The 25,688-nt window shown below is 38.3% G+C and overlaps 1 protein-coding gene across 5 annotated transcripts in view; it reads right to left on the bottom strand.

The window, feature by feature from the left end:
* Nucleotides 1-4,635: 4,635 nt before the first annotated feature.
* Tdrd3 (tudor domain containing 3) overlaps nucleotides 4,636-25,688 on the bottom strand; it is a 149,020-nt gene continuing 127,967 nt past the window's right edge. For 2 of the 5 annotated variants that reach the window (XM_036198768.1, XM_036198769.1), the window contains 2 exons: nucleotides 11,357-11,482; nucleotides 4,636-4,886 (listed from right to left, as the gene is read on the bottom strand). In XM_036198768.1, the coding sequence (XP_036054661.1) occupies nucleotides 11,366-11,482 (117 nt within the window). In that variant the 3' untranslated portion in view covers nucleotides 4,636-4,886; nucleotides 11,357-11,365. Of the gene's footprint in view, nucleotides 4,887-11,354; nucleotides 11,483-11,771; nucleotides 11,852-25,688 lie in introns of those variants that run through there. The other 3 variants (XM_036198766.1, XR_004945889.1, XM_036198767.1) reach the window with 3 other exon arrangements.

Here is a 25,688-nt window from a genome sequence, read left to right as displayed (position 1 = left end):
CCAGGTTGAGCTGAATCCCCAGGGGAGTCTTGGCCCTGGAGGAGATGGGAATGGAGGGGAGGGGCGGAGGGGAACCCATGGCTGATGTGTAGAATTAAAACATAAATATAATAAATAACAAAAAAAGATATTTCTTTCATTTTAATTCTTTAACTGGCAAAGAAAAGGAAGCTGAGTGAGACCTCTACATGGTAACAGTAGTGTAAGCCCACCCCAGTGGGGATAAACGGCAGGATTGAAGGACCTCCCAAGCAACGCCCGAAGCCTTACCTTGCTCACACAGAATAAGGTCTCATGGTCCAGTGTGTGCCAGTCAAAGGCCAGTGCTGAGAAGCTTCTGGCTACTTGGCTCCATCAGCCATGCTTTTCTTTCTTTGTGCTCTCATTTCTTGCAGTCAGGTGGAGGAGACACAGAGGAGACATTGTATGTTGGTAAGTCACGAAGGCAGGCACATAAGAGAAGTAAAGGAACAGTACCGGACAGCACATTCAGGGAATGCAGCATACTGTCACTGGGACCCAAGTCTGGAAGGTCAAGTACACTAAAATTCCTCCGACCCAGGATGCAACCAGAAGGGAAAGTTTAAAGGAGGGAAGGACAGGGAAAAGAGAGTCAAACAATAGACATTCGGTAGTTTGCCTAAAAGAGGAAACATTAGGCTTCTCTTGGTGCCTGTTATCTCTTAATTTTCTTTATTAGCCATGGTGAGTTCTCCACAGTCCTAACCATGCTCCAGGCTAGTTTCTATCCGAGGAAATGACAACAGTTTGGAGACTCAACTCGACTGCTTCCTCATACCTCGAGCGTTTTTTTCAGAGAAAGAGTATTCAGGCCTGTAGGTGAAAAAATCCTAAGATTGAAAGCATTGCTTTAAAAAAAAAAATTAGAGAACATAAAATAGTAAACTAATACTCAAAATTCAAGTTTAGAAAAAATGGAGGTCAATAAAAATTAAAGAAATTAAGTTTCTAATGCACACAGGGACACTTTGCTCAGCCTGGAAGGAGGGGACTGGGCCTGCCTGTACTGAATCCACCAGGTTTAAATGAATCCCCAGGGGAGTCTTGGCCCTGGAGGAGATGGGAATGGAGGGGAGGGGCTGGAGGGAAGATGGGGGTGGGGGCGGGAGGGGAAGAGGACAGGGGAACCCATGGCTGATGTATAAAATTAAAACACAGATATAATAAATAAAAAAGATATCAAAAAAAGAATATAAAAAAGATAGTACACAAATATATAAAACAAAGGGAGCTTGATCATGAACTCTCTGAAATTAGAGATAAGGTTGATCCTGCTATAGCATAAAGGCTAGAATGCAGTACTTAGTAAATATTTATTGAGTAAATCTATATAAAATATTTTTAGCTGTAATAAAATATTTTGTCCTGGTAAAGAAAAAAAAAAAAAAAACAACTTGAGCTAAGAATACAAATATGGAAAGTCAAAGGGAAGGCAGAGGTTTGAACAAGGAGAAATGAAGAGGGGAACCACATCCACCATGGAGCCAGGAGGAGACCTTCACACTGTGTGCAAGACAGATAGAAAATGAATCTAAGGTGCTACTGTATTGGTCAGGGTTCTCCAGAGTAGCAGCGCGCACGCACACACACACACACACACACACACACACACGCACACACACACACGATTTATTCTAATGGTTTATAGGCTATGATCCCACTAATCCAGCAACGGCTGGCTATGAACAGAAAGGCCAAGAATACAAAAGTTGCTCAGCCCACAAGGCTAGATGTCTCAGCTGGTCTCCCCGATATGCTGGAATCCTGAAGAAGTAGGCAGTGTCTTCATCTCATAAGGTCTGCATCTTCCTACCTCAAATTAAGCAAAAAATCCTTCACTGGTGTGCCCTGGGTTTTGAATTTTAGGTAAGCCCAGATGCAGTCAAGTTGACAACCAAGCATAACTGTCACGGCTGCCAACATGGCAGAACACACCATAACCAAGCCAAACTAATACTAAAAAATTAGGGGAAAGAGGCACATAAAAGCTTCTAGGCGGGCCCTGAGAGTGGAGGTGGCTTCCTGTGGCTTATCTGCTTTGGGACCTTGCTCTAACACTTCTACTCTGTGAGCTTGGTAAGTTGACTTAACCTTTCTAGAGGCCATCTCCTACTTTACTATGGAATGGAAATAATAATCCATGCCTCCCAGAGCTGTGTAAGGATTAGAAGAAACTTTGAATGAACAATCCTTCACATAGTTCTGGCCATAGAAAAACCCTGGCAAATACCAGTTATTACACATATCACCCACACAGCTGGCCTGCAGCTGCCCTAAATAGCAAAAAGTCCCATTGGCAATGTAGTTTAGATATAGTCGGCCAAACGTGTCTGTTTGCATCAGAAATGGACACCCATCCTTTAGTGCCCACAAGTGGCCCCCAGCAGTCAGTACAAGTTAGGCTGATTCTTATGTCACTTTAACTTTCAACTGTGTCTTTGGGTCAACTCAAATGTTAAATGTTGGAAATATGCGTATAGACTAGTGAGCAATGATAATATCTAGTTAACACGACTGCCTTCTACAGAGAAGCTACGACACATGAGCACCATGTTAGTGCCGCTGTCCCCAGCTAAGTGCAAAGATGCTGTGTTCTAAACCACATGTTTCTAACTGTGGTTCAGCACCCCAGACAGTGTGGTGGCACTGAAGGAAGTGGGTGTGTGTGTGTAAAATATTTGGCAATGGTAGGTTTCTGAATGCTCAGTGGCCAAACATTAATTCAAATACATTCAATGAATCTGAGGTGTGCCTGGCAGCACTCAGCCGTGCTGTGTTGCGTGACTTTACTGCCGCCTGGGTTCTGAACGCACACCCTTTGAGCTCTGTAGTGCCCATGCCTTCATTTCAACTCACGTCACCTGGAATACCTTGGCACAGGTTGCAGAGCATTACATGTTAATGAATTACAGTGGGTTTTACTGTATATAAAGTTTTCTGTTCTGAGAGACGAGTCATGATTTAATTATAGAAATAGTGTATCTTTGGATTATATTGTGTTATGATACTTGAATTTTCAGACTGCTTCTTTGTAAAGTTATTAAATGAACTTTGGTTTGGATCATGGCAGTATTTCTACTGTTTATGAAATGGCCCTACCATACTGCCATTCTGTACTATGTATATATGCAAAGTGATAGTCTCAGCACTGACAATTAGAAAATCAAAATATTGATCAACCTTGAAAAACACCAAAGATGTTCCATATCCTGAAAACTCACATATTCAGCCAAGATGGTATCTTTATATAACCATTCATCTCAGTAAATTTGCTTTTATCTTTAATCAATGGTAAAATGATATGTATACAAAGGACTGTTATAAAATATTATCAGTGAATGTTTGACTCATATACCTGTATTTATATACTCAGGAGAAAAGGAACTAAACAGAAAAAGTTGAAGAATCTTGCTCTAAATACCCTCAAACTCATTTCCTTAAATTCTTTTCTCTCTTCCTTTATTGACTTAGTTTTCAAACTCATTAAAACTACTATAGGCAACCTGTGACACATGTTGGAGTTATTTGAAGGCCTTTAAAAAAAAATCAGAACTCAGACCGACCCCACTATGATACCCAGCAACAAAATCCAAAAAGTCCTGCCAATCACATCTGCTACCAGCTCTGGGTTGAAACAGAGAAAACAAAGAGTTGGTAGGCTTTGAGAGAACGGTAAGTCCTTCACTTTCATTTCCTTCTTCCCTTCTTCTTCTCTTCCTCTCTCCATCCTCCCACCCCGGCTTCCTTCTCACTCCTTCAATTTAACTGATCACTTTCGGCTTCCAGCTGATAAGAAAACTGTCCACTGTCATTAGGTCCTCCACAACACCCCCTCCTCTCCTCTTAGGAAACTGACTTTCAGATGCATATGCTTTGCTTCCAATGCAGCCTACTAACTCCTCCTAAAGCTAAGGTACTCAGACCAGGCTAGAAATAACCTAAAACCCTGGTGGGATTTCTGGTTACAGGAGGACAAATTATCTAGTACAGGTAAATGTGTCCTAAGCTTCATTTCTGAATGCACTTCTAGAAGCAGCCCTCACCTAGACCTAGACTTAACAGCCAAGGGAGTTGCGAGACAGCATCTATGGTCACATGTGGCAAGTTTGTCCTAGAATGAAGCTGATTCCAGGGAATTCAGAATGAGAGATACAAAAATCAGTCTTCATAACATCTCCAAAAGGTGAATCACTAAATTACACCAATCCTGAAACATATATCCTGCGGTTAGAGCCATAGAGTGGGTCAGTCAATTCCTTCTGTGATCTGAGGTTCTGAGCTATTTTTCCACTACTTGCAACCAAATGCACCTTATGAACACAATTCACATTTAAAAGGGAATACCTGCTTTTCAAATTACATCTGCAATGTTAGGGTGCTATAAATTACATACTAACTTTTCAATTCTTCTGTTATATTTGATAGTTGTTACCATACTAATAATTACTATTTGGCTTCAGGTTGTTTCAATACGAAATATGGTTAGCTACACCATCAGTATATTATGTTATTGTGGGGGAAGGTTTCCAGAAGATATTCCATAGACAGCAATTAGTATGGGGCTAATGTCAGATCACCAAGAAAAAGAACAGTCAAGTAAAACAGTACAACATATATAATAACACAATGGTTTTATTGATGGCAGAAGAAAAAATTTTCCTTCCACTTGTAAAGATATTTGCTCTATCGAACTTAGAATTTCCCCCTTGCTTTGTGTAGGTTGAATCTTTTCCCTAAACACTGCTTTTGCCTTTCTCCAAATATCATATCCAGCATGGTGAGTCTCATTTGAAGTGGAGAAAGTCTATGAATGGGCTTCCAGGATGTGTCAGTCAGCAGCTTCTTCCTTCACACACACAAAAAACCTTTAAAACAGAAGGAAAAAAAATAAAATTGGACCTCATAGTACCTCTTCTATACTTTATTAAGGCATAAACCTACTGTAACTTTTTTAAGAAGTGAATTGTTCATATAAATATCAGCAATCTCAAATAGAATAAATTAGACAAAACAACTTAGCTCATAAATGTAAGTCTCTATAAAAAGCAACGTTAAAACACCAAAATTGTGGCAGAGCAGTGGTCGTGGTGGTACACACTTTTAGTCTGAGCACTCAGGAGACAGAGGCAAGTAGATCTTGGAGTTTGAGGCCAGCCTGGTCTACAAAGTGAGTTCCAGGAAAGCCAGGGCTACACAAAGAAATCCTGTCTTGAAAAATCAAAACAAAAATGAAAAACCAAACAAACAAACAAAAAACTCACCAAAATTTATATATATGTGTATATGTATATATATATATACATACACACACACACAAACACATATATAATTTTTTAAGTATATCTCTGGAGCTGTTAGATCCTTTCTTACTAGGTATTGATTTCAGCAATTTGGATTAAGTGATAGCTCCTTGACAAAGGAAGTCTTAAACGAGAGGCAGCCAACCAAATCAGCTTTCCACCTCACCCTACCCACGTCAACATTTTCGTAGTAGATCTCTGAACTGGGTTAGTCCACCCAGGTCATTCATCATTTGCTTTGGTCTGTCATCTGTCCCCTCCCTCTACCTGTTCCCCACCTTAATTTTTTTTTTTTAAGTTTCATTTTTATTTATTTGCATGCACATGTATGCATGCATGAATGCACATATATGCACACATGTGCAATTGTCCTCGAAGGATACAATAGGGTGTTAGATCTTTCCAGCTGGAGTTACAGGTGCTGGGAGCCTCCCAACAGTGATATGGGAACTGAACTCAATCCTCTGTAAGAGCAAGCAGCAAGTGCTCTTAAGTGCTGCGCATCTCTCAGCACTAGGTACCATAGTATTGAAACCACAAACGTCAGTGATGACAAGAGCTGACATAAATAATAAGAGACATGTTGGGTTAGCTTTGCACATGAAAAAGTGCTGGGAAGGGATAGGTAATCCACCACTGCAAACATACAGCTCCAAGGTCTTCCAAGCAAGCAGACTCATGACTAGAAAACAGCTCTCACATGCTTCTTTTCTTTAATAAAAATAAGTGTGTATACATGATGGGGGACACATGTGTACTATGGCATACATGTGGATGTCAAGAGACAACTTTGTAGAGTACATTCTTTCCTTCCTTTATGTGGGTTCCAGAAACAGACTCAAGTGGCAAGTGCTTTACCCACTGAACCATCTTGCCAGCTTGAGCTTTGGATACTCATATTCTTGTATGATGCCAGTCCTGTTGGCATCACTGGCCAAAGCTATGTTCATAAAGATCATTTTCCTAACTCTGATATAAAAAAATTCTACAAAAAAAGCTATACAAGGTTGTCAAAAATAACCAACATTTATAAACATAGGTTTTACTAGCTAAAAATCGTGTTAAAACTAGACCTTAGAGAACAGTCATAGGATTTTCATGATATCTACAGGTAGCTATTCGTTTCAAGGTTTCTGGTTATAAACTCTGAAGATCATTCTTCCATTAAATAAGAAACTAAGACCAAAGTCCAGAATGGGTTTACAGTACATATTGCTGACACTCGTAACACTAGGGAGTTCCAGCTAATCTTACAATTTCTCTCTGTCCATAGCCAAACGTACAACTTGAACTACTCAAACAGTGAACAGACCAGGTCCTCTAACTCTACTTACAACCAACAGCAATATTCAAATTTAACTGAGATCTTCTTATTCTTACTCACAAGTTCACAACTATACCAAACACATCACATTAAAACGCCAGTTTGTAACAAAAGTATCAGTAAGCATCTGTAACACCCACTTTTGGTTCAGTCTACTGTAGCCACCAAGATCCACTTGCTAAGGATCACTGTGTGCATCTCTCCACCTTTCTCCTCTTCAGTATTCTGAGACTCCAGCCTACAGTGAATGCCCTGGCTGACCCTGTGAATTTATGTAGTTCCTAGGACCCCTGTCACATTATAACTTCTAGTGTCCAAAGTTTAGTCAGCTTTACTGTCAAAAGAGCTGCATATACACTCAGTTTTCTATATCCACTCACATTTCCAAACTGCATAGAACAATGACAGACAGTGTCTAGGAACTAGAATTTTGGAATTTGGGATTGTCTCTTCTCAAATACCAGATCTGATTTATCACCACTTTTCCTCACTCTTGGCTATCTGGATATCTTTCACTTCCCTATGACCGGCTTCACTCACTTGGCCCTGCCTCAAAGGTGTGTCCTCCTTTGATAGTCTGTGGTACTAGACCCAAGTGAGTTGGGCATGTCTCCACCCTGGAGAAGCAGGGAAATAGGGCTGAATAGAGTATTTACCAAAAAATGTTCTTGGAAAATAACATGCAAATCTATACCTAAAATTCTGTGTCACTTATGCCCCAGGAACATACCCAAAAAAAATGAATGAATTTTTAAAAATATATTTTTAGAAGTGATAAAAAATGCCTAAAGTATTTCTCACTATCCAAAGTTATTTTTGAGAAAAAAATCCTTTACCATATATAATTTAATATTTGTGGAACTTCAAATGGCTGACTACCAGTGTATCTTCTTATTGGATGTTTTAAGTTAGCAGAGACTTAAAGTAAATGAGAAGAAAAAGTAAGTGTTAAATTGTTAACAAGAACAGGAAGCATATGTATCTTACTGCTGAATATCCCATTCAAAATAGTTTCTCAGAGATATTTTATTCTACTTCATAGGCTTTGATAATATATTGTTGAATATTAAAATGCAAACTTAATTTTCCCCAGCCAACATTGCATGTCTTGCTCACTTTGAGTTAACGTTATGGTAAAGTAGTTTTTAAAATGATACACAATAAAATTGCCATCCAAAATTCCTTTATTTTTGATAGTAGGAATTTAAATTTTTAGTGTCACCTTTTTTTCCTGAAAACAATACAACCCAAACAAGTTTCCGGACCATGTGAAAGACTGACTTATTCATTTTATTTTGTTGCCGAATATTGAATCCAGAGCCTGTCATGTGCAAAGCATTCATGATCTCTCCAAGAGCTACACCCAGCATCCAAGATGAAAGTTTTAAGTTAGGGGGCATAAAAAGTAAGACTAGGACACTTAAGTTGATGAGGAAATACTGTGGATATTGCTCTGTGTAAATAAAGTTCTGATTGGCCAGTGGCCAGGCAGGAAGTATAGGCAGGACAAGAGAGAAGAGGATTCTGGGAAGTAGAAGGCTGGGGAGAGACACTGCCAGCCGCCACCATGAAAATCAACATGTAAAGACACTGGTAAGCCATGAGCCATGTGGCAAAGTATAGACTAACAGAAATGGGTTAATTTAAGATAGAAGAAGTAGATAACAAGCAGCCTGCCACGGCCATACAGTTTCTAAACAATGTAAGTTTCTGTGTGCTTTCTTGGTTGGGTCTGAGCAACTGTGGGACTGGCGGGTAAGAGAGATTTGTCCTGACTGGGCCAGGCAGGAAAACTCTAACTACAAGGAAATGTTTGCATTGTGCCATTTGATATGGTTAAGCCAGTTACCTCAAGGCCACGGTGCATAATGTATTTTTAAGCAGTGTACTCTTCTCTGGAGAAAAATTTCCATGAACCCGAACATATAAAATACATGAAAGAAACTCCTGGGAGGCTAAGAGGACTGGACCCCCCCATCTGGGCACACCTTAGCTTTCCCTGCCTTCTCCATTTCCAGCCTGTTGGATCCTGTCCTTTTCCATCAACCCAAAAGGCAGCTCCAAGAAACCTGACATCCTGCCGAAAACCTTTAGCTTCATTAAAACTGTTTTAAAGGATTTAAAATCCCCAGAAAGCTGGAAAAGGATTCTATTTTCATCCACTCTAAAGGGACATTTAATTGTAAGCTCAAGGAACTTCTTTTAAGAGTGTATACTCAATCTTCTACAGTGTGAAGTCCTTTAAAGCCTTGTGTAGACTTTGATTCTGCTTTAAAAAGAGAAAACAATCATGAGAACTGGTTCTTATATGCTACAGAAAAGTGCCCAGAGTCAAAGCAACTCCTCTTTGATCTGTGTATGGGTGAGGACTGTTTGCTTGACGGCCTTGTATTGAGTGCACAGATAATAAAAGGGAAAAGTGCTGCTCTGGCTGTGCGGATACTCAGAAGTCAATTAGCATTAGGCTTTGGCTTTAGGCAGTCTATCAGATATGAAGTTAAATGTTAAAAAGGAAAAATTCTGTATTTATATTAGAACAGTGGAAGTAGTTTCCAACACGACTAAGTTTTGGGAACTGAAGGAGACACAGCACAGGAACTGTTTTCAGGTGAAATATCAGGAGGGGCAAGTAGTTTAAATGTTTAATGACCTTTACTCAATATTAAAAGTATTACTTCAGCTTATATCAACATAAAGTTATTGAGATAACTGACTTTTTCCCCCTTTGAAATTTGTTCTCCACTCCCACTGACATCACACCTCAGTTCACACGACCTGCACCTCAAGGACTCAATAGCTAGTGCTGGTCACTGATCAGGGGGAAAATACAACCTAACTAAAAACATTAACAGAACAATGGCTAAAAACAGGAGATGAGAAGAGTTTCGGGAGTATTCTCATTAGTCTTGGAAGGCACTGGAGAAAATATACTAAGTCTGTAATATCTGTAGGATGATAAACACCCAGTGGGAAATTTATTTTAAGCTGCCCAAAAGTACCAGCATGATGGAGCAGAAACAAATGACAAGACAGGTCAATAACCAAAGACGGTGAAAGTATTTCCTTCCAAAAGCATATTAATAAATAAGGTCTTTGCCAAGTGTGTGGTGCCCAAGTCTAGTTTCTGAACCTCCTGACTTTGGGCTTTAGTGAAGATGATTTTCAGACAGCTGTTCTTTCTGAAACTAGTATGAACACTTCTAGATAAACAGCAAACTGCCTCCACATCACATTTCAGTAAGCAGTCATGGTGTTTTTCTCTGACTTTGGATGGTACATGGCAAACATCCCCTCTTTGTTAAATAAGCTAAACTGTAGGATAAAAAGCACTCAGGAATGAGGTCTGTTCTCTCAGCGTTCTGAATCCTAGCGCTATGTCTTCACATCTGAGTACACAATGAGACAACTGCAGAAATCAAGGAAGAGAGAAGGGATGGGGGCTGGCAGGTTTAGGAAGTACACAGGAGGAGTTGGAGCAGGGAGATAAAGGGGGAATACTATAAACACAGTACTCAGCTCTATCTGAACTGGTCCCCAGTTAGTGACCTTCTTGAAGGGGGTGTGTCACTAAAAGTGAGTTTTGAGATTTTCAAAACCCAGTCAAAGGCCTGGCCAGTCTTCCTTTCTCTGACTGCAACTTGTGTTAAGAGGTGTGAATGCTCAGGTACTATTCCATCATCATGCCTGCCTGCTGCCATGCCCCCCATGATGATCACAGACTAAGCCTTGGGACTATAAGCAAGTCCCCAATTAAATGCTTCTTTTATGAACTGCCTTGGTCATGGTGTCTCTTTACATCAGTAGAACAGTAACTAAGACAGTAAGTGTGGAGCAAAGGATTTCTTGAAGCATTTGTGAGGGGAAAAGTGTTGTAGATTATCATTTTTAAGGTGTGTTACTTTTAAGTTGCATTTGCTTAACTCTGTGAAGCTGTGTTACTGTGCCTGTCTAAAACACCTGATGGGCTAATAAAGAACTGAACAGCCAATAGTGAGGCAGGAGAGAGAAATAGGCTTGCAGGCAAGGAGGATACATAGAAGAAATCTGGGAGAGAAGAAGGACCAAGAGAAGGAAGAAAAGAAGGGGCTAGCTATGCAGCCAGCCATGGAGTAGGAGTGAAAATAAGAATTACAGAAGAGAAAGGTAAAAGTCCAGAGACAAAAGGTGGATGGGAGAATTTAAAGTTAAGAAAAGCTGGCAAGAAACAAGCCAAGCTAAGGCCAGACATTTATAATTAAGAATAAATCTAAGATCCCCCTCTTCCCTCCTCCTGTCCCCCAGCCTCCCCCTCCAAGCCCATCCCCCATTCCCTCCTACAAGAAGGTGAGGCCTCCCATGGGGAGGTACATTTAGTAAAGGCAGGTCCAAGCACCGCCCCCTGCCTCAAGGCTATATGAGGTGTGCCATCATAGGTAGTGGATTCCAAAAAGCCTGTTCATGCACCAGGGATGGATTTGATCGGTAAGTAAAATGAATAAAAAATTTCTTAAAAAAAAAAAAAAAAACATCTCTGTGTGTGATTTATTTGGGAGCTAGGTGGTGGCCACCCAAAGAAGTAAGGACCAACAACAGAAAAGGCTAGTGGAAAAGTGGCAAACCATAATGTCAACTGAAGGCTGCATCACATGATGAAACATCAACAGCTGAGTTTTTACTGAACACAAATTACATCTTCCTTTTTATGAAAACAACCATACCATGTCAATTTTACCTTTTCACATTAGTTCCGAGCCCGAGGAGGTTGGTAAAACTGCTGTGTTGGCCGAGTGGATCGCCGTGGCTGGCCATCACCTCCTCTACGGAACTCAATGGTGTGATCATAGGTGCCTTCTTCTTCCTATTTGCAAAGAATAAGGATTTAGTGTGTTTAAAGTAGTTCTAACTTTCCTAAGTTAAATATGGTCTATAGTCTTCATGTTAATATACCTCCTTAAGCTGTCAACAGAGAGGTGAGGGTAAAGAGGGAGAGACAGGTATTAAAGGAAACACTGTCCAAATAATAGCATGACTGTCACATCAAAAGATGAATGTGAGGAACACAGAATATCAAATATAATTTTCTTGACTTTTTGGACTTCTGAATATATTTTGGGTGTTCATTACAGAAAGGAGTCTTGGTAAGATACCTAAAAGGGGTTGAAGAGCCAGAGAACAACCAACTATCCACCTTCATTTGATGAAATCTTCAACATTAAGAACCTTACATCTACAGACAGAGAAAATAATAAATTGGAATGAAGGTGGGGTTATGCAATTTAAATATACAAAAAGCTTCATGCAAGAGAGAGCATAGTAAAGCATTTATTCCATTCCCTGCCTTACTGTGAGGGTAGATAGATCTACTAATTCAAGGAAGAGCACAAGGAAATTAGGAGACTGATTAAAGGGTGAGCAGGGAAAGTGTAGTTCATTGTAACATCTGCAAAGGACTTAAAGGCAACAAAATAGAGCCAGAAAACACACGGTTTCTTACTGAGTGCTGCCACCCTAGGGTTGCTTTTTTTTTTTTTTGACTCTTAAAACTTAATTCAGCTATGAATTAGGTATTCTATCCAAAATGGAAAGAAACTGGCTCTCAGTTTTATTTATGCAAGAAACAGCATCTATTTTTACTGAGTAGAGTTTAAATTCCAACTAAATTATCAGAGTACAATAATTTGCATGATTTTGGAAATTTATTCTTTCTCCCTCCTCCTCATGTTATGAAATATTTTTCTCCAACCTTTTCTTTGACTCTAATAATAGCATAGGAAATTATAAGAAAGCCAGAGTTACACTCTTTGAATTTTTACATAGCCAACTATTGCACTGTTACCTGATGCAAACAGAAAGATGCTAAGCCGTTCTGACTAAAGAAATCCTATTATTTAACAGTGACAGTATTAGGCATGAACCTTCTTCTCATTACTAGGTAGTCTCCACGGTATTCAAAAAAAAGCACCATACTGTACACTTTTTACAAAGGATACTGAAGTCTAAGAACTGAAAGATCTAAGACAACTAAGACAGATTTAGTTTGGATTCACACACTGCTGTTTAAATCTGTGTCTCCATCTTTTTGGAGAAAAATGTCTGATAAGCTAGCCTTTCCCCAAACCCCTTTCAAAGGTCAATCTCTAACTTTCTAGTGGTCTCAGATCTGGAACTCAGCACAGCAATTAAAATGCAGGAAGAAAAGTCAAAAAGTTCCTGGGAAAGAACAGAGCTATCATTTTATTATTCTGGTCACTGTTCTGAATGATGATTATCAAATATTACTGCAAATTTGAAAAGGAGATATACTTAATTTTATGACAAATGACAACACTTAAGGCTTTGCATATTAACTGGAAAGGATGAAAATATATCTGGTACTTTAGGAGAGGAAGTAATTATTGCAGGAATCGGAATAGAATGTTAATTTTCTCTCCACCCAGCTGCATAACTGGCTGGAGAACATCTGAAAAGTCCTTGCTTTACAATGAAACAATGTCAGAAGTTGGACACTGTACGTGCTGAGCAATTGCCTAATAAAAATGATATTGCTATTTAAAAAGCTTTCTCAACTGGGCTTAAAAGATTCTGACTGTACTCACCAGAGCCAATTAGTGTTAGAGAGATGACCAACCATGAAAATTCTTTCACATAATTTGATGTCTTCACAATTTTTTTTTATACAAAGTGGCAGTCAAAAACTGAGATTCTGATAGCTTACTTTTCAATTACTGTCAAAGGCACAATCTTTGCTTTTATTAAGTTTTAAATTCCTCCTGCAGTGCAGCTGAGGGCAGACATTGTTTATATGCAATACTCACTACAGTCTGCAGGAGGAAAGTTGAGTGCTGACTGCATCCCCATCCGCTTTATACAGCATACAGTTTAAGCGAAGAGATGAAGAGTTTGACCTGTCTTTAATGAAATATACATGTTGCCCTAGGCTATCTTCTTCCTTTAGGTTTTAAAACTCTATTACAAATGGAAAATTTAAAAAAATTAGTTTCATAGTTAATAAGCAACCAAAGTAACAATAACAACCTGGGAATGCATTACAGCCAGGAGCATCCTGGAAGGCCATCTAGTCCATGCACCTGGATTTGATGGATACATCTGTCAACCTAAACCTAGAGAGATAAAGTAATTTTCCAAAGCCACAGAGCTCAATACAAGAAGTTCTCAGGGGAACTGTTTTAGTTCCAACTCTCAGCAAAGTTCTTTATAAGACTTGGAATAACTTCCATGTGATAGAAACACTCAATGTGATCTTCAACCAAACTTTTGAGATTTCATACTACTTTATTAGTTCTTAGAACTCTAACTTTTGCTCGCTTCAGCTATGTTATCAAATAAAGTCTAGTTTCAAATAACGAATCTTCAGACTCAGCCCCTTTTCATGTTTATATTCACTAGGCCACTGAAACCTTTCATGAGCAGGTACACACTCACATATCCACCACCCCCATCCGCCCACAAAAACCTGGTTAGTCTGACAAGCACAAATCAAATAGTATTTTGAAGCAAAGCGAAATAACCAACACAAAGATGATAATAATAACATCAACAATGAAAAATTTTGAAAATTTACAACTAAATCTTTTCTGCATATTGTCTTTGGCCTCTTACTATATTTGGAGAACACACATCCAACTACATATGTTACATGTGTTCCATCTGCAAGTGAGCTGCTCTATGAAACTTAGGAATAAACTGGTCACTTGAAACCCACAGGTAATGGTTGGAAGCATGCTTATATCATGTGGTCTCTGTTCCAGGAACACTGGGTGAAATATGAAGCATGTCAGGGAGGAAGTGGAGAGCATGGATGCTTGCTAGAAGCTGCTTTGTCTTCCTGTACAGCAGAAGACACTGGCACTTGAGTGAACAGACAGCCCACAGTATGGGTAGACATCAGACAGAGAGTTAGTACCTAGAATATAAAAGATTCTAAAAATAAAATGTCAAAAAAATTAAAAATTAAAAAATGAGGTTTACATGGACCTAGAGTTCTCAAAAGATAAAACACAAACAGCTGAGAAACATTTTTTTTTTTAATGTTCAACATTCTGAACCATCAGGGACATGCATATAAAATTACTTTTATCTTACTCCAGTAAGAACAGCTAAGAGCCAAAGAAATAAATGTGAAATGCTGGTACGGATGTAGGGAAGCACACTCATTCACTGCTGGTGGAAGTACAAACTGCTATAGCCACTATGCTAATCAGTACGGAGTTTCTTCAAAAAAGCTGAAACTATACCTACCACAGCATCTAGCTATGCCATTCTTAGCAATACAGCAAGGGACTCTATTGTACCCTATTAGAGAGATACATGCTCATCCATGTTCATTGCTGCTCTATTCACAACAGCCTGGAAACTATATGCCCATCAATTGATGAATGGATAACAAAAATGTTTCATATTTACACAGTGGAATACTACTTAGCTATTAAGAAAAACAAAATTATGAAATCCACAAGTAAATGGATGGAGCCTGAAACAATCATCCTGAGTGAGAGTACCCAGATCCAGAAAGACAAATGTTTCATGTTTTCTCTCATTTGTGGATGCTAGCTCTGAATCTTTAGGTACGTTTTTCATTAGGAATACCCATAGAGCTCAGGAAATAAATAAGGGTCCATGGGCAGAAAAAATACACTAGTATAAAGGGTTAAAAGAAAATTATGGAACAGAAAGGGGTAAACTGTGGTGGAGGAAGGGTAGAAGAAGGAAATTGGGAGGGATAAGTAGTAGTAAAGACTTCTAAAAAAAGTCATAGTATGGAAACCCACTACTACAGAAGCTTCCTAAAATATATCTATCCACATACATTTAAAAGACTGAAATAAAGTTGTGCTGCAATGGGAGAAATAATGGCCCTACCAGACACAAGCTAACAAATAAAAGCCCAGTGCCAGAAATTTGAATTATTTCTTTTGGAGTCCTTGGCCAGTGAGGTCCCAAAGACCACCAAACATTGTAGGCTATTGCCAATGTTCTTGGTTACCCTCCAGAACTTCATGGTAAGATCCAACTGCTGAAGACATCACATACTTGAATCACAGAACATGGAAAAAAAAAATCAAGCTAATAGTTATTCGAAGATTTTTCAATGGATTTAATAGATAATATACTTAACAATCATTGAAATTTAGGCTATTATAAATAATGTTAATGAGTACACATCTCTTGTAGTAACTACGGGCAGATTTTCTGTTTTTATATTGTTACCAATTTAGAGGATAAATGTCATGTTCCCTTTTTCCGATGAAATCTTATGTTAATGTCAGGATAAGATGGGTGGGCTCAGGTTAGAATGGGTGGCTGTGCCTTGGGTGGAATAAACAGTACCCCTGGCTTTCTCTTTCTCAGTGCTACCTGGCTTTGGAACCTTGTGAGGCACAAACATTACAAACTTAAATCGCTTTGACTTCGGCCATACTCTACACACTACAAGATGGAGCACGTGGCTAACATAAGGAAGGACAGAGCTGCAGTACCATTTCTAACTGTTCACCATGAAGAGAACCTATGCCCTGCAAATTGCCTCAGTTGTTAAAAAGAACTCACCTTGTGCAGCTAGGTAGAAAAGACCCTTAGGCTCAACAACATTTAATATTTACAATAATGATTTGAGTTACTTCATCTCACTATTTTCTAGAAGAAACTAATGCTCAGAAGAATTTGCTCCACAGTATTTAGTACCAATGTTTCAGTAAGACGACTCAACGACACAATCTAGATGTCTTTCTTTGGAGTAATGTGGGTGGTGTTTTATTAATATTTCTTGGATAGTTTTCCTTTAATTTTTCCAGTAGCTTAATTTTTCTAAGATCCCTTTTTCAGCTTTACTAAGGTACATTTGAAAAATGAGTTATACATATTTAAAATCTACATTGACATAGAACACATATGTCTACATTGTGAAGTGACCACAAGCCAGTCACCACACCCATCACCTCAAATGATTACCATGTTCTTGCTGGCTTTGTTCCTGGTTTTCTCTTGGGTGGACACCGAGGAACCACTCCTTCAGCACAGCGCTAATATATAACACAAGAGTGTTAACTGTCCTTGCAAGCCATACAGTGCCAGGACTCTGTCATCTTGCACAACTAAACTTTGTCCCCTTTGAACACCTCCTCATTTAACCTAGCCCTTGTTCCTGGGAACCACCATCTTACTCATGGTTTCTTTTAATTAAATTTGACTCTATTAGGTCCTCTCTAAGAATGAAATCACATAGTCCCATTTTACATAGCATAATTAATTTTTTAATTATATCTGCCTGGATGTAGATATATGACCATGTGAGTGCAGATTCCCAGAGTCCAGGAAAGGTATTAATTAGATCCCCTGGAACTGGAGACACAGGTGATTATGAGACACTTGATGTGGGTGATGGGAAGGGCAATCAGTACATCTTAACTGCTGAGGCTACAATCAAATCTTCCCTTTGTAGAGCAAGAACAGTAGGAGCTCCTACTCTGCAAGCATTTCTCTAGGCCTGAGCATAATGTCTTAAGGTCCCATGTTGCATGACTGTACAGATGGCTTCAGCACAATCATCAATTAATGGTCATTATCTTTGTTGAAATGCTATAGCTAAATTAAATATTTATCACTTGCAAAAGGGGAAAAGCATCTTTCTAAAACCAACTGTCTTAACAGGTTACAGACTTTCCAGAAATCCAAACAGGAAGTGTATACTACTCTAAGGACATCAGCCTGCTCAAAGCTTTCTATTTGAGGTTCTGCATCACAGCAGGATACTAAGGAGCTCCATCTCTTTAACCAGGTCTGAATCTTGGTAGAGTCCATCATGTCCTAGATACACTTCTTCAATTTTCCTACCTTGTTTTCAGGTAGGAAACAGTAATGATGCCACTGTTAAGAATTATGAGAAAAGAGCCTGGTGGTGGTGGCGCATGCCTTTAATCCCAGCATTCGGGAGGCAGAGCCAGGTGGATCTCTGTGAGTTCGAGGCCAGCCTGGGCTACCAAGTGAGTTCCAGGAAAGGCACAAAGCTACACAGGGAAACCCTGTCTCAACAGACCAAAAAAAAAAAAAGAATTATGAGAAAAGAAAGATTTCAACAAATAGGCAATCCATTTGACATGAATCTAAACCAAATGACTATAAATAAAATTACATGCTTCCTTCAACTAAACTATTTAGATTCAAGTATTTTGCTGAAAAGTGGGAACTTAACTCTTTACAGTACTACTCCAATTGCAGCATGTAGATAAAGGAGAAAAGGTAAGCCAATGTGATGAAAACCAAAACCAAACCAAAACTGTCACCAAACTATTTCAGAGGTTCAAAAGCTACAAAGAAAAATGAGTAACTTCAGGGGCTGGAGGGATGACTCAGTGGTTAAGAGCACTAGCTGTTCTTCCAGAGGACCCAAGTTCAATTCCCAGCACCCATACAGCAGCTCACAACTGTGTGTAACTCCAGTTACAGGGGATCTTATACCTTCACACTAATGCACATAAAGTTAAATAAATTTTTAAAAATCATTTGTGTAATTAACAAATTTAAAGCTGCACAAAAACCTAAAAACCTATCATTATAACTTATTCTATTATCATTTTTCCTTTCTTTGGAAGGCAGTCATTCTCATGTAGAGAGAAAAAGAACAAGAAGAAAGAGGGAAGAAATTAGCAAAAGGGCATCTGAAATGATCATCAACAGTTACAGGCAGTATCTTACAAAATCTTAGTACTTGGAGATGAAATTAAAAATGAAGTCCCACAACTAACCTCTTTGAACACCTTGCCTTTAGTGTGTCTCCTAAAATTTTAACAAATGCTACCGTCAGAAGAAGGAGGGAGTTGAAACAGTATTTAGGAGTAGAAGGATAGTAGTAATGGTTACTGAGAAGAAAATATGCTTACCTATGTCCATAGATAAGTGTTAAGGTAAATGTTTATAGTGTATGTGTGCAAGAGCAATGTATTCTAAATATGCTAGCTGAACACATAGTCTGGAATATTTTACAGTTATGCTCAATATAATTAAATACATAGTGTTCTATATACATAACATTAAACATATAATTTACGAACTTTAAAATTTTTTATAATATACATAAATTTTTATACTTTATAAAGTATATAAGTTAGATTACAAGTGACAAAATCCTATTTCACTCCTATAATTTATGTTAATTTTATAACTTACAATAGTAGGCAAATATAACAGAACTTAAGATTGTGGATATCGCTCTGTGTAAATAAAGTTCTGATTGGCCAGTGGCCAGGCAGGAAGTATAGGCGGGACAAGAAAGAAGAGAATTCTGGGAGTAAAAGGTTGGAGGGAGACACCGCCTACCGCCACCATGAAAAGCAACATGTAAAGACACTGGTAAGCCACAAGCCATGTGGCAAAGTATAGACTAACAGAAATGGGTTAATTTAAGATAGAAAAGGTAGATAACAAGCAGCCTGCCACGGCCATACAGTTTGTAAACAATGTAAGTTTCTGTGTGCTTTCTTGGTTGGGTCTGAGCAACTGTGGGACTGGCGGGTAAGAGAGATTTGTCCTGACTGGGCCAGGCAGGAAAACTCTAACTACATAAGATAATAAAACAAATTCTTTGTCTGAAAGCAGTAATTACTGGCTTTCATTGTAAAAGTCAGCTCAATGCAATTTTTTTAAGAGACCAACTAAAACAGATACATATGGTATGCTACAGGTACTTGAATGCAGATTTTAAAAAACTGAATCAGAAAAACAACACTCCTTTGTCTAGTTGATAGGTCACATCACTGCTTTTGAAATATAGGAAAAATTGAGGTAGGCAAGGGAGATTTGATGGGAAATGCTTCACACGATTATCAATATCATATGACAGAGAAGTGAAATAATTTCCTGATGTTTTCACTTCTTTTTTAAGAATGAAGGAAGTTAACAGACAGGTAAAATAAAAAATGTAACCTTAAAGCAGATCAACCTCAAGTATCATGCCAAAGTCATGCCCAAATATACACACAACAATGTGTGCACAGCAAACCATAATTATTTCTCCTGAGTAAAACAAATAAAAACCTATGTTGAACAACACTCAAAGTCAGTCCAGGTACTAAGGCTGCAGTGTGAGGATGTGAAGTGTGCTCAGGAGCACAGTCCAGCTTTGCAGCACAGCCTTTCCTCACCACAGGAATGTAGGTGGTGCCTACTTCACATTGTGTGTGCATCCTGACAGTCCTGCCTTTTCTACTACAAAGGAAGGCTGCACTTTTACAAGTGCTGACTGACTTTTCTAGCTGGGTCTGTTTCTTCCTCCATATATCAGACTAGGCTGTGCAAGACAAAGGATATACCTTTCCTCATTCTTTCACCAAGAGTCACTTGTCAAATGTCACTGTTTCTAGAATCTCCATTACCGTGAATAGTTTCTTTTACAATGCAGTATTGACTTTCTATATAACCTGTACTCTGGATGTTATTACAAGTATGACTTGCCTAGAATAGAATACTATGACATATCTCTCAGGAAGAAAGTCCTCTCTTCTCCTTGAATATGTACATATATACGAGGTAGTTGCTTTAAAGCTTTTATCAGTTGCTCAAACAGTTTACTCACTCTATACTTGAAACTGAGTGAAATCCTTACAACAGACTCCCAAATCTAATTCATTACCTATTTGAAGAGGGTTCTTTTCCAAATGCATGCATAAAGCTCTACATTAAACACAGCTGATGTCTGTGCAGTAGAAATAACCCTATTTTGGCACAATATTCTCACTGGTGTATTATGAAATAATCGTGCAACAACAGATCGTATAGCCACTTGGTAATTTGTTGCTTTCATTTTGCAGAATGGGTGGACTGCACCAAAGAGGAACTTCCAGATGGGTAGTTACAATACAGCTGAACCCTGAAAACAGTTTACAGTGCATTCAGAAACTAATAAGATGCTACAGCATAAGAGTAAATAAACTCTTACAGCCATTGACAGTACAGAAAGGAAGAGGTGGGCTGATTTTCTACCCTTAGGAAACTCCTGCCTGCCCTTGAGAAACATCAGCTAATACTTCTACCAACACTCATCTTCATTTCTGAACTTAAATAAAAACTTCCTCCTGTTTTTGATCTTTTAGAGAAATAAGGAAACTCAGTTGACTCTTAGTGAAAACTAACACTGGTTGAAAGACATCTTTCAGACAAATTTATCAAAATATAAGCTTAGCATTATAATGAACATATATATATATGTATATATACATATATATATGATCACACATATATTTCATTAAATTCACATACAAGTTCTTTGATGAGTGAATATCATTTAATCCTATTCAGAGGTCAACTGTGAGATTGTAGTTTCAGAAAGTGTCAAATCTAAGTATCAGTCCTTCAGTTTAGTAGTGCAAAGATTTTAGACAAGTTAGTTAATGGCTCAGAGCCTATACCAACTTTTCTAGTGTGTCAAGTGGGAATACTGATATTTACTTCATAAGGTTTCAATATCTATTAAATTAATTAATGTATGTCAAGAGTTATGCTGGGCGAAACGGGAACAGAAAGTGTTCCAATGGCAGCCATTTAAAGAGAAGAAATTCTAGCCCTCACAGTTTAACCACTAGGCCAAATTTACGTCAATAAATCAACAGTTTGTCATTGTTCTAGTATATATATTTTAACTCATTATGCTTAAGTTTATACATTTTCCCACTTGATTTCAAACTGTTAAATATGTGGGAAGTTTTTTAAAAATGTCTTTCCTACTATAGGGAATTTTCTTGGTCAATTTGACAGATCACTAAAAAGAGAAAAAATATCAAAAAGATTTTTTTCAATAGTAAAAGAGAGACAGTTATTCCCTTCAACTTAGAAGAGTGAAGATTAGCATCCACTATCACCTAATACAACAAGACAAATACATTCTGCTACCACTTGCTTTTTTGGTTTATTGAAATCCAGGAGGCATGCTTTAACCACCTGTAACTCCACATCCAAAATGTCTGAGATGTTCAACATAAGCTGGGAGGTGTTATTATAGTCTTTGCTCACCATCTTATGCAAAGAAAGAATCAAATACAAATGTGGTCGTATTTTAACATTATGTTCTTGTTGTCATCTATAAATGAAAACATTTTCCCTTTGTCATCCAGCCACACCAGGACCAACAACAGTAAGAACATGTTAGGAAAGCATGACGTCTCTGGATTCTCTTGGATTTCATCTAAAAGTAGAAAGATAAACCAATCACTTGCATTTATGTGTGTGGGTGCTTTGCCTGTATGTACTATGTGTACTACACATGTTCAGTGTCTGTGGAGGCCAGAAGATGGCATCAAAGCCCCTGGAACGGGAGTTGCAGATGGTTGAGAGCCACTGTGTAGTTCTGGGATTTGAACCTGGGTCCTCTGGAAGAGCAGTTAGTGATATTAACCACTGAGCCATCTCTCTAGCTTGCAACCAATTTTTTGGTTTTGTTTTCACTTCATCTATAAACAAAGGTCTTTTTTCCTTTGTGTAATTTAGAATCCCTCCTCAAAAGATCATAAGTTATATGTATTAAAAAGTACAAGTAAATAGGCAGATGTGATAATAAATGTTTGTAATCCCAGCATCTAGGAGACAGAGGCAGGAGGATCAAGAATTCACGGCCATCCATAACTACAGAGCAAGTCTGAGGCCACTCTGGGCTAGTGAGACTCTGCCTCAAAATAAGTAAGTAAATAAATAAATATGAAAAAGAACTATTAAAAGCATAGCAAATAGGTCATCTGGATTAGAGGGAAGAAACAGCCAGCTATTGGTGATGGTGTCTAAATCACAAGGCAGTCTGCAGGGAAAGGAAAATAATGTTCAACAAGAAATCAGAGATTTAGGAGTTCATGATATTCTAAACGTTCACAAACCCTTTTCAGAGTATAAAATCCATGACTCAAATCTCACTTTTATTATGCCTAAAGAAGGACATGTCAATCTTAAAAGCTATACTAAAGGTAAAGGAACAACAACAACATAAAAAAAGAAGCTTGTCCAGGGTTCAACACTAATTTGCTCAAAACCCAGGTATGAACATGATCCTGTCAAGGTCAAGAGCACGTGCACTTAGAGCAGGAGTGGCTGAAAGCACCATGCTTGAGCCAGAGCAGAAGCCATCACTTATGAAGGCTACAACAAACTGTAGGGTTTCCGAGCCACATAAGAAAACAGTTTAAAGAAAAAACAAAAAAACTTTAGAACTTTGTCGCCAAAGATATATTAACTCAAAGGACTATGTGCTACAAGAAAAACTAATTTAGACCTACATTTTAGGAGTCCATGGAGATCTTCATTTTATTAGTAACATTAAAATAGAAAAGTTTAATAGGGCAAGAAAAGAATGGTGTAAAGAAGTCGTTTAGTGTCCTTCTAAGAGAAGTAATTTAGGACAGATGCCTAGGTCCTAACTCTCAGTAGCTGCTACTGCACTTTAGAGCATCAGACCTCCCTCACACAGGTGAACTTTAGAATGGCTGTTTCTTTCCAAGCCTTAAAAGAAAACAAGAGGCGGAATAGGAAGTGAACAAGGACCCACAGACCAGGCACTTCAATCTGAAGGGATGTTCACTGAGCAGTTTCTATGTTGCTCACCACAACCGTATGAGTTTATTTTTGGTGCTATTTTCCAGAGAAGAAAACATAACTGAGATTTTTGCCCAGGCTGTGGTGGACTGTCAATTCATGTTCTTTTCATCTACAGCAGTGGAGGAATAGGCTAGAAGAGATTAGGTCAATCGTAAATTCTAGGAAGGTTTATATAAGTATAAACCTCACATCTTAAGTAGACATTAGCAAAACAATAACATTTGGATGCTAAGTTTCTTCATAGAGAACACGAATCAGTCAAAGCTATCTACACTGAACACAATTCATTTTCACTCAACTAAGATAACCCTCAAGTATCAACTTTATCCACAGCAGCTATGACATCTAAATGAAGTAGCATAAGGGCTAATTCCTTAAAGAGAGAGACTGTTATCAGTTCCTAAGTGGAAAGTTCTCTTCTTTACAACACCAGACACAGCACAATCACTTTTTCTTTTATTACTTTGAGCCAAACTAGTCTATTTTATCCTAGTGACTTATAGAGGTGCAATGCCAAACGAGCTCTTACTTTGCGTTCTGTACTAACGCAATGATTTTACCACCTGCTCACATCTATAACCAACACAGTGCCGGAGAGAAAGGGAGAGCTTGCTAAGTCAGCACCACGCTCATTTATTTGTCTTCCAAGGAAACCTTGACATAGTGTTCCCACAGACAATCACACCAATGTAACATACTAATCTTATTACAAAATTCTTCCTCCTTGGTATCTGCTGAGATGGAGCCTACCTAACTCCTTCAAAAACGTGACCACTAGAAAAAATAAGTAGTCAAGTTCACCAAAGCAAGTATTTTCAAAACAAATTCTTTATGTTTATGATTCTAAATTTTAAGATATGTACTCCAGAAGTTTAGATGAACACAAATAATTCTTCACTATAATGAAAGATTATAAGCCAGTGGTTCTCAACCTATGGGGCCATGACCCCTTAAGAATCAAACAACCCTTTCACGGGGGTTGCCTATCAGATATCCCACATATGAGATACTTACATTATGATTCGTAACAGTACAAAATTATAATTATGAAGTAGCAATAAAGTAATCTTCTGGTTGGGGGTCACCACAACATGAGGAACTGTATTATAGGGTTCGGAAGCATTAGGAAGGTTGAGAACCACTGTTATAAGTTCTCAGTTTTTCTTCATGAAAGAGTCAATACTAAAATACTAAAAATCAACAGGTTAGGTTACACTTCATGAGATTAAAAATTTTCTGTTTTATTTGTCTTGGTTATTTGTTTGTTTGTTGCTATTGATTTTGAGGTGGGTTTTATATGTTACCTAGACTGATCTCAAACTCCTGAGCTCAGCTTTCTTAGTGAAGGGATTTGGCAAGTATTACCATACCCAGCTACACAGTAGTTTATAGAAGTAATTTCCTATCTTATTTTCTTGCTCCTTTAACTGAAATACCTCCCCACAAAGAAACAATAAATATAGCAAGTAACAGAATTTAAATCATGCCCCCCGCAACACCCACGGACACCTAACATTTGCCAATGAATGTGTTATATTTGTCATTAAGATGAACTCAAGAAGACTGTATGGGGCTGTAGAGATGGCTCAGAGGTTAAGAGTATAAACTGCTCTCAGAGGCCCCTGGTTGGATTCTTAGCACTCAAATGGCTGCTCAGAGCCTCTGCAACTCCAGTTCCAGGTGATTTGACGCCTTCTTCTGGCTTCCTCAGGCAATTCACACATGGTGCACAAACATACATGGAGATAAAATACCCATACACATAAAATAAAATCTTAAAAAGGGGGCCTGAAAGATGTTAGTGTTTGGGGAATTATAGTAATATTACTAGCAAATTCTGGAAAACTCTTTCTAGAGGCATTTTGTAAAAACTGAATTTTGCTGATGCCTTTGGGCAGCCATGATCATGAAGTTAGAGAGACTTTAAAGAGCTCCCAGGGAGAACCTCCGCTGGGAACTGGGTGAGGCAGGCTGCTAAGCTTGAGCTTCATAAACACAGAAGGGCAGGGATGAGAAGACCATAAACTGAGGATGAACGATCACAGAACCATTTTTGCTCATTTATTTGCTTCTGACTTTTCCAACTGAAAACATAATGGAAAATTACAGGAGCCATGTACAACTTTATTATTTTAAAACAATTACGTTGATATATTTTCATTCAGGCCTGTAAACTGTTAACATAAATCACAGATTTCATTGTGATGTTTTTGGCAGACAATAATTCACCACTTTGTATTGTCAGACACTTATGTGGCTTTCAGTTTCTTGCTGTAAGGATGCTGCAATCCCATTACTGAGTCCTTGGAGACACTAGCAAATATAGAATGACTGGCATTAAATTTGAGTACTCTGATATCTTGCGGGGAGGGTTGTCAAAAAGATCTTATCAATGCACACTGCCTTCAGCACCTTATCAGGGTCCCTATTTCACTGCATCCTTGACATCATGAGTGTTATCATTAAAACTTTTC

This window comes from Onychomys torridus, chromosome 9 (assembly GCF_903995425.1).
Source record: "Onychomys torridus chromosome 9, mOncTor1.1, whole genome shotgun sequence".
Lineage (NCBI taxonomy): Eukaryota > Metazoa > Chordata > Mammalia > Rodentia > Cricetidae > Onychomys > Onychomys torridus.
The sequence above is the reverse complement of the archived record's forward strand: the minus strand, read 5'-3'. Positions and strand labels throughout refer to the sequence as shown.